General features: G+C 28.3%; 2 protein-coding genes across 2 annotated transcripts; both read right to left on the bottom strand.

The window, feature by feature from the left end:
• Positions 1–4,004: 4,004 nt before the first annotated feature.
• On the bottom strand, positions 4,005–7,938 carry LOC116768551 (uncharacterized). Its single transcript, XM_032659293.2, has 2 exons — positions 7,684–7,938; positions 4,005–4,622 (listed from the first exon to the last, which is right to left on the bottom strand). Exons 1-2 carry the CDS (start codon positions 7,877–7,879, stop codon positions 4,345–4,347), a joined length of 474 nt encoding a protein of 157 aa, XP_032515184.2. The 5' UTR covers positions 7,880–7,938; the 3' UTR covers positions 4,005–4,344.
• A 1,035-nt stretch (positions 7,939–8,973) lies between these two features.
• On the bottom strand, positions 8,974–10,452 carry LOC116768619 (protein apnoia). Its single transcript, XM_032659373.2, has 3 exons — positions 10,269–10,452; positions 9,434–9,606; positions 8,974–9,307 (listed from the first exon to the last, which is right to left on the bottom strand). Exons 1-3 carry the CDS (start codon positions 10,372–10,374, stop codon positions 9,143–9,145), a joined length of 444 nt encoding a protein of 147 aa, XP_032515264.1. The 5' UTR covers positions 10,375–10,452; the 3' UTR covers positions 8,974–9,142.
• Positions 10,453–10,707: the final 255 nt, after the last annotated feature.

The raw sequence follows: 10,707 nt of genomic DNA, 5'->3' as shown, positions 1-10,707 counted from the left end.
CATTTACAACACTTGTAACACTTAGATCTTTGGAAGATTTAAAGATTTTCCTTGTATTTATATTCACACATTATTGTTATATTTACGAGTTATTTTCTTGTACTTATAATGCTGTCTTTATGAATACTTGTCTCAGAGACTTTATGTTAAAAATGTTTTGCGATTTATTAAAAAATATAAGACTATATAACCTTTATAAACGTAGAAAAGAACTATTAGTATTGAACGGACTTTAGATTTTCTGTCCCTTATATATGGTAGCGGTGTAACAATAGAAGTGTAAAAGCTAAAAAGAGTAACCAAAATTTTGGAAGTTCCTAAAATTCTGAGTTCCATTTGTATGGAAATAGTTTGCGAGCTCTAGCTTTGCATCGTCATATTGCATACGAAGTTTTTCTCGTTTCTCATTCAATAACCTACGTTATTACTGTAACGTGTGAAGATTTGTGGATAAAAAACTGTAATAACTCCGTATGCAGACTGTAGTGTGACGGCGACCACTTAGAACATTTAGAAGACAGCGTGGATGAGTGTAGTAGTAAGTAGTGTAACAGTTATTACTTCTAATCCTTTTTTAGACAAAGATCACAAACGTGATATATTCACAGCTGTTTATTGGTGATGTTGAATTTATATTGTTAGGTTATATGTTAATATTTATTCCACATTATTATATGTGAGTAATAAGATGCTAAACATAGTTTTTTCAATGAGTTAAGAACAGAAAATCATCCGTTCTAAAAACTTATGTCGAATGATATATGAAGACTACTTATTAATAAGGGAAAATGACTATTACGAAACTAGAAAAATAACTTCACTTTGTTGCTTTTAGTATCATTTTATTTTCCAGTTTTATAGTCATCGGATAAATCGTTCCGAAACTCAAATCCCCGAACTCTTATCAGAAAAAAATATTATTATCTTCCTGATTTTTTCACACCACGTTAAATTTATTCTGTGCAATAGACGCATGCACTGTCGAGAAAAACTTCAAAATTCTTACAAAACATCTATATACAACATACACAACCTGTTCACACAACGGCTGATGCAGACTTTATAGTGTCGTAATTAATATTGCAACTGAAATAGGTACCTGGTTGCCTACAGAGACACTAGTGTATACACCAAATAGTCTACCATATCAAGTGTCGTAGTCTAAACATCCCATTACACTCAAGTAAAGAACGCGCGCTCTGTTGATATAACTTATAAAGTTTTTCTGTGTCATTATGAAAAGCAAACACAATAGTTACGACTATTTAATGTGAGAATAACAATTTAACTAAGTATGTCATGGATATTTCAAGCCAATATTGGATACCCATTTACCTCATACAACCTTTATCGTCAATACCTACTACTATAATAAAAATAATTAATCAATTTTGTTTATCCTTTGGGTAGCCGGAAGATAAATACGTGTCAATCTAACAGCCTGACATCGAGATTTACATGATTGACTTGTTTTGACTATGTTGTTGCGCACAAGATATAAATATCCTAAGATAGATCCGAAGATACTACGAGAACTAAAATATGCTATTTATAATGTAAACACATCTTTATCGTCATTAAAATTCTGCAATATAAGCATGGACCACATACATGAAATAAAAAAAATAAAGTTTAAAAATACGAATAGTTTTATATTAGATGCAAATAAACATTTCAAACACAAAAACAAAATGTAATAATAATATTTGGTAAAGTGTGTATATACAAAAATTGTGTTATGACATTTTCTTAAGTTCTTTCCTTTTTTATTCATTCTTAAATCGAAAATTATTTTATTTATGAACCTGCTGACCAAGTTCTGCACCAAGTGATTATCTCTTTGAACAAGAAATAAAATCAGGTATTACTAGTAAGGTAACTTATTTGGAATACATATTATACCTACATTGCGTGTATCTAGACTCTCATTTAATGTTAATACATATTTCATTTTAAAAAGTCAAATATTTATTTTTTATTTTTATAGTTTACATCCATAAGTTCGCTTCAATTTTTGCATTTATTACATTAGTAGAAAAGAAGAATTGAAGGATTAGTCTTTCATGTTGAATTTGAAATTAATTGAAAAGTGCCTGTAGTATTTAAACAGCAATGGAAAAGTGAATAGGAAGTGCTATAATTTTTATCTGGATCATTGACAAATGCGAATTTATTATATTATATTGCGTTATTATAGTTCGAAAATTCATAATAAAAAACCTATGTACGTTAGGTGTGTATTGTATTGTAGTAATTATACAAAGGTATAGTAAGGCTATAATTTTACAAGAAGCAAATGCATTCTAATCCGGCATTTAAATGTTATGAACCAAACATTTAACACGATTATATAGCAGTTGTTTATACAAACCGCACTTTAACTATCAAATAAATAAATCGAGAACTATTAATATCGTTTACTTAAGTTGAAGGAACACTGAAATAAAGTATACAGTACAGTACAAAACAGAAAGCATATGAAAAGTGTTGAAACAAATAAAATGTAAAGATTTAAAGAAAATATAATATTTTTAATGACCTTTCTACTATAGACTTTTGGTAGTAGAATCTATAACTGCATACGAATAGTTACCAGTTTTTAGTTGACAAATTTCAAAAAGTAGGAACACACTTTCAGTAGCCTTTCCTTGGGATTAATATTTTACGATATCGAAGTCAGAATATTTTCAATATTAATCTGTTATGGTAAAGAGATAGCGAAAAATATGAAAAATAAGTTTTACCTACCTGGATTATTTTCTTTATTTCCAATAACAACCAGAGTTTTTTTGTCAGTCGTTTGTTGAGTAAAATAAAGAAAAATAATTGATTTAAATAAAATAAACATGAATGTGATGGAAATGAAATTTAGTAGCGAGATGTTTGAAATAAATGGCATGTTTAATGTACACACGATAGATTAAAACCTTTTAGAATATTAGCATTTAATTTTAAGTATTTGGAAATTACTGACAAGTGACTTGTAATATTATCAAATATTAACAATATATTAAATTAAACATTAAAAAAATGAAATTCATAACATAGAGAATTTTTTATTAAATTAATTATTAATTTGCATTTTTATTACATTTCATGATATGCTTTGCTGATTAAACTATATTTTATTTATATTAGAATTTCAATTTCAGAGGCAAAATAAGAGAATGTGTTTAGAAAGTATGTGCATCGTACTATTATATTACAGAATTAATAAAAAACACAATTATAATCAGTAAGTATAACAAGTAATCTATTATTTATACCTTACTAACAATATATATATATACATTTTGTGTTCCTCCTACCGAATAAAATGTGTAACATAGGATCAACAAGTACAATTATCTGTTATAATCTGTGCAATAATGTCAGTTGTTTCATATAGATTTGACACTGCGTTACAATATAATCAACAAGTAACCGTGTGTAATACATAATTAAAATATATCGTAAATTTAAAACACGCAAGTTTGCCATTTTAAACATCTTTAAATGTTTTCAATTTCTGTTCTATGAAACAAAAAGTACAATAACCATAAAATATGGATAGATTATAATCAGTGTCATATAAGTTCAAATAATTCCATTGGTAGGATGTTCTAAAACTCAATTTTGACATTATTTCAAATGTTGAGCGATTTGTTCCAAAATACCTGCCGGTTTTACATGAGTCATCATCGATTTATTGGAGATATAATCTGAGTTTTAACTACGCACTTGTCACTAGAATTTCTTGCGTCATCGTAAACCGTACATGTTTTAATGACGTCACAGTTTAATAGAAAACAAATGCAAAATGTATATAATAGAACTAGCTGGTATAAAAAAATAAAACAGAAAAAATTATCTGTGACATAAATCGTTCTTCAAAATGTTTTCGAATCTATGCACCTTGAAGATTTCATATTAGGTACCATGCAATACTTCATCTACGTTCTTCATTATTTCCCAAATATGATTGAAAGTAAGGATATATTCTGTATTCTCTTTATTAGCGACTCTCTTATATTAAAATTAAATATTTAATTAACAAGATATTTACATTAATATAACATTATGATTAAAGAAACAAGCGTTCTTAATAATTTACTATATAAAGCTTCTATGAACAATCCAACAACCTACAAAACATATTTTAAATTAAATAAATAAAGCAATGGAAAAATATTTTCATTATAATCTAGCTAGTTGCATTATTTAGTTGCAAAGCAATAGATCTCTTGATCTATTTATTGTCATTTCCTTGGAAGTTATACTCTGTTTAGATGAACAATCTTTGGTTCATGAACTAAAATGAACTTTATTGTTTATTATTATTAGGTAAAATAAAGACATGACGTATTAACGATTGAAATATGAACCGTATTCCTCGTTTCCGTTTCCATGGAAACCGTAATGAATGTTGGCTATGGCTTCGTCCTGTCTGCCTTTAAATGAATTGCTATTTTTGAATGCATTTATAATGATGAGTACTAAAGCCAATTTTCCAATCATCAGTGATTTAAATAACATGAATTTCAGAAGACCCAGGAACAGAGGGACGATTGCTGACTGCATGACAAATGGTAATATAAACATCGGCAGAATCCTCTGCATCAATTTCTTGTTATTGCCTCGACCTGAAAGAAAACACATCATATTTCTTTTCCTTTAAAAGCTATACGAGAAATAAATTTTCATAATGAGATTTACAAATATGTGAGTTCAAAATAGTATGTACATAGATACGTGAAGAAATACTTATTCATATTTATTTAAATAGCAAAGAAAACACTACCATCCAAGAAGGATATTAAAATTTCGAATGATACGAAAGACAGAGTTACGAACAATTTAATGAAAATAATTCCTTAAAGTACACAATATGCTAAGAGACGTTTTGATGTTATTACTTTTAGACAAACTAACAGGATATTTGTCGCTGCCAGCATTTTTGAAGCGTCCCATTAAAAAGATAATTTCGTCTGTATGTCTTAGCTTCATCGCGTTTTTTACTTTTATGGGAGAAACTAAATCATAAGTTACGATATATTTTAATTAATGTTTGCTTTATAAAGCTTACTATTATAATTTGAAAAACTATTTCAAAACAATTTCACTTAGAATATTAATGTTTTCTCATTTATATATAAATTGAGTGCTGATATTTTTGTTGTAAATCGAAAATAGAAAATTACACATAAGTTATGTGATGTATGAATTTGTGACAGGCACTACTTCTGTAGGACTTTATCGAAGTGCAAAATAAGTCAAAGAGAGAAAGAGAACTTTACCAATGTATTCGTCAAAATATGAAAATAACTAAATAGTTAAAATAATACTAACATTCTCCTCTAACTACGGTTTGTTTTATTATTTTAAAACTACATACTCCCGACGTTAATAAAATAAAGCGTAGAAATCCGAAAATATTAGTTTTATTAAAATGAATACACGCGAAAGTCTTAGATCTCAGTAACTAGTAATTAATTGTTAATGATATTTATAAATGAAAATATCTAACATTTACAAAATGATTATATTATAATAATACATTGTATAGACTGGAGGAAATCAACGAAATATACATCAAAATGATAATAATATATTGACGAAAAGCCTTTTTAATAGACTTTTTAATATCCCCGAGTAATATGTATTATATGCCTTAAAATATGTTTATTGACTCAATTAAAAATTTTGATAGGGTGATTAAAAGTATTTATTGATTTTGTTAGATTATAAATTTCACATATCCACGTAACACGTAATTTATCAAGTTTAGGATTGTTCTAAGCACTTTCAACATATTCAACGGCATTTTCACTCTGGTATTTATAATAGTGAAAGTAAGATCCCTGCGTCTTATAAGATCCACTTGCAATGGATACCTTAGCTTTATAATTAACTATTATCCTAAAATGTGTCTAAGTTATCCTGATTATATACTAATTTTATTGTCAATATATTGAAAACTATATGTAGTAAATACGATCCCTTATCTGAGCTCATCTTCCATAAAGTTAAGGTCCCATGGAAGTCATTTAGTTCATCAAGGACACTTGATTGATGTAGCTTTCATCGACAATGACATTAGTTAGACTAATATTTGTAGACGAACTAAAAGTATTTTTACTGATTTATTAAATAGTAAATCAATAAATATAATCAATAGTAATTGTACACGATAAAACCTAGATGTATGCAGTAAGGGTCCGTCCACAAGTGAGCTGACGATCCAGAGGAACACCGCCTTCTATTAATAAAGATTTACGATTTCACAAAAGATTAAGAAAAGATTCTTCACGATTTTACAAAAGATTATTTGTTATAAAATAAAATATTAACATTTGTAAATAGGACCATTCTTTTTCATTTGCATGTAAATTAAATTAGTATATTTTTTTTACCCCTGTATCCAACTCGCTTACATTTAATATCATTTGATGATTATGAAAGTATAAATAGGAGATAAAAATAAATTGATCGGAACAGAATTGCTCTAGTAATTTTGAATTTCTAAAATCTATGTGTGACTGATCAACATACGTACATGACTATAAATATAGAATTCCTCGTATTCTCTGGAACTTTCGATATATAAAAATTTGTTAAAATAAACAAAATAAAAACTAATTCTAGAGCACTTCTTTGTCAGCTACTTGTTTTCTGAGACGTACAAAAAAAACAAACAGAATATTACAGATGGTAACTTTCACCGCTGTAAGTAATAGAAAAACGTGGTTTCAATGCCATAATTTTCTAACGCCTAATATAAAAAATGGCTTCATTTTATGACCACGTTTTGTTGGGTCAATACATTCATAAGTTGTTTATCCTGAATACAAAACAAAAGTTCCTATGCCACATACCAAACTTAACACAGTTATTCTATAAAATAAGACTGCTAATAAACAATGCTATTACTTACGGTGCATTTTTTTGTTTTAAATTACAGCTTTTTTTTCTATATAAAGCATTGTAGTTGTACTGGAACATTCAGACGTTTTAACGGTCTAAAGAAACTTAAGCAACTAATGTCTTATTGTTACGAGTATCTACACTATTGTGTTTCTGTATAATTCGTTAGTACGAAATTTGTTTTATTACTAGATTTTAATTTAATAAGATATGTAACTAGTGATGGAATTTATCTGGAATTTAAGAGAAATCTATATAAAAGATATTTTTTTTCGAATATTTAATCTTTAAAAGATATGTGTTATCCCAAAAAGATATAAATTCTTGTAATACAGACAGTATTAGTAACGAAGCATTAACAACATTCAAATATCCATATTTGTACTATGTATAGCCGCATTTCTTTCTATTATTATCAAAATATATATACATGAAATAGAATTCATAATTACATTAAATGTTGGAACTTCTTATAAATACTATAAAATAAACTAAAGTGACATCTCTATGTAGATATAATTAAATTCTGTTTCACTATTTTTTTATATTAAGAACACTTAAAATAATATGATACATTTAAAAACTCTTTTTAAATATTATTTTTTTTTAATTCCGTTTTAATATTATTCTGTTTTGTAAGTAATTTTTATCAATAAATTTTATTCTAATTAAATAAGCGTTTATATTGGTTTCAGTGTTCATTTTCTTGTTTCTCTCAATGTAGATGCCTTTGATTTGCAATTCAAAAGACTTAATAAAAACTTACAGTGAATCACATACCTGTCTCTTCATTTTTATTCATGTTTATTTCAAGAGAAATAATTTTTTCCGTGCTATTTTTAGGTATCTTCAGGTCGACAGCGTCGTGGAGTTTGATTGTGTGATTCTCGTCGTTTCTCGAAGACGAACATTGTATCAAAGTTATTGAGGAACTTATAAAAACTACTGACAATAACAGCGCGGTTAGTGCAGTCATTGCGACGGTCGGGACGTTAGTGTAGTCAATTCTCGCCCCTCTCTTTGCTGTAATCCTGATCGAGATCGTTCATATCTTCTGTTTTCACCAATAGATCGTTTAGATGTTCAAATTAATTAATATTTTTTAACAGTAAAAGCTTATTTTTATTATATGTTTATGGTAGCTATTTTGCTTCACTCTTTTTATGATTAGCTTCTAGAGAACACGTTAGAAAATCTAAAGGTTCAATAGCCTCAATATATCAGTTGTCGAAGGATTTCACTGCAACGTTATATATAGATCTGCTCGTTCTTGTAATCGGTTTTATAGTCTAAATGAATTCCCCATAACATTAAGTGTGTAAACCATTTTAATAATTAATATTTATTTATCCTCAGACAGTTCACACAATTATAGCTGTAATTTGTATAATTTTTATACACTGGACGGTATATTACCGAGATAAAAATATTTATTTTAAACAATAATATAACTCCTAATTTTCTTCTGGTAGACAATTTGATTTAAAGAAATTGTTTGATCTTTGTGTAGGAAACTTTTTTTAAATTATCAGAGTATGAAGAAGAAATGAATATTGAAGCGCTTTTTATGGCCAATATGATAAATTTATACGAAATTGATTTAATAACATCTATCAAAACGAGTGTAACAACCAAAACATTTTGAATTTCGTTTATCAAATTTAAATTGATTTAATCATAACACGAAATTAAATTTCTACTTTTAAATCAATAAAAGTAAATTAAAACCAATAAGTAGTATTAAATTTGCCAAGTCCCTAGTCTTTGAAGTTAAAGGCTCTATGATTTTTTTTATGAAGTATAAATTATTACGAAACAATATTCTATTGAAGATCGTCTTACTTAAAATGTAACATCAGATACTCCGGGAGCCCCTAGTGTTATAGTATAAATAAAATAGAAAATTGAATACTTTTTGAAACTAATTCATATCTGCTGCATAACAAGTTAAGGAACTTCAACAAAGGAATATAAAAAAAGTTGAAATATCATTGGGAAGGAAAATGAAAGCATTATTGTAATTAAAATTGTTTTTATACTTAAAAATAAGAAATAAATAATAATAAATAATAATTTATCGTCGTCTAACTTTCACGAATATAATTCGAGACAGGCAGACGAAGGTGGGACTTATTACCTTTGTGCTAGTCATTCCTTATGACAAAGCTAGAAGTCGAATAAATGCTAAACGATTCGTTAGGGATGTCGTTTCCACCCCTGGTTTATGAGCTTCGAATAATTAATCGGATATGGTGGCGTCGTTGTCTGATCTGGCCCAAGGTGAGAGGAGGGGGCCGTTGACAGGCCAGGGCGCAGGTGCTGGGGCTGGCAGGAGTTCAGCTCGGGGGTGGAATACTAAAGGAGCTGGAGCTGGGACTGCACCAGCAAACAATCTTGATACAGCCTAAAAATTTTGCAAAATATTTACTAAAGGACTTGTCCCATAGGATTATTTTATTTATGTATTATTTTGGTCCATACTTTTATCAAAGAAATAAGTAGTAACACTATAAAAAATCTATCAAATTACCTGACTGACAGCTACTATAAGAAGAACAACTCCAATAGCAAGATTCTTGACGGATATCACTGCCAGGGACATCAGAAGTGTTGATATGACGCCAAGCGTAAACATTACTGGCAGGAAGATGAACGACAATCTCTTCAGCGCATTGTGACCAAAAGTACGGCCGACTTCTGTGTCTGGAATTATATTAATTTTGATAATAATTAATTACGTTCAAATAACATACTCATGTAGAGCTATAACTTTCTTAGAGATTAAATCAACGTCACTTAAGAAATAATAATCACGAAAGCATTTAAAGTCACGCAATTAAAAACATTTAAAAAGACAAAGAATTTAAAGACACAAAACATATATTGTTATTATTTTAAATGAAGTAAAAAAAACACGGAACACTTAGTTTTTATATTTAAAAAATCCAGCAAATATGCAGTCCATACATAAAGCGCTTGTTAGATAAATTTCTAAAACAAAAATATGATCTGGTTTTTCAAATTTAAAGAAATAGGATGTATTCTCGACTTCCTAATTTCATAAACTTTTATCTCATTTATTTTAAAAATTCTAGATTACACTCTTATTCCTTAACGATCAATCGATTTAGAGTGAACAAAACAGTTCAATATAAAAGCAAAAAATGACTCTATTTTAAGTAAGTATTTTGTTACAATGGATCTTTTCATCGTAAGTAATATTTTAAAACATGTAAGCACATGCAATTTCAAAATTTATAATATATATATAAATATATATATTAAAAATATTATATATCAAAAAGCAAAAATATACGTCACATACATTTTTTCTCAATATCAAAATTGTGTTATTAATATATTACCTTTATTAAGAAAATCCTTAGAATTATTTAACTCATCACAATGCACCACTGTCAACAAAAATACAGCCACGTAGGCAAATGACAGTACTCCGAACATTCGACACATAGTTGTTATAATTTTATTACAATAATAACTTCCGAAAATTCGATGATAGCAGACTGCCAGCCAGAATTTAACTGATGCCTTTATGATGGATTGGAAGGATATAAAGAGTCCTATGGAGACAATGGTCACCGCCAAATAAAAGAAAGTGTAGGACTACGTGATTGAATCGTGGAAATATCGACCCAGATATTGTCAGCCTGTTAAGGACTAATGTCGATTCATTAACGGTCACATTTCCCCTCGGACAATACCGACTTCCTCAGATCCTTATCTATAGCGAAAGTGCTTAATAAGTAGGTATACATTAACATTACTCTATACCATTTCAAATCA

This window comes from Danaus plexippus, chromosome 4, assembly GCF_018135715.1.
Source record: "Danaus plexippus chromosome 4, MEX_DaPlex, whole genome shotgun sequence".
Taxonomy (NCBI): Eukaryota; Metazoa; Arthropoda; class Insecta; order Lepidoptera; family Nymphalidae; genus Danaus; species Danaus plexippus.
The sequence above is the reverse complement of the archived record's forward strand: the minus strand, read 5'-3'. Positions and strand labels throughout refer to the sequence as shown.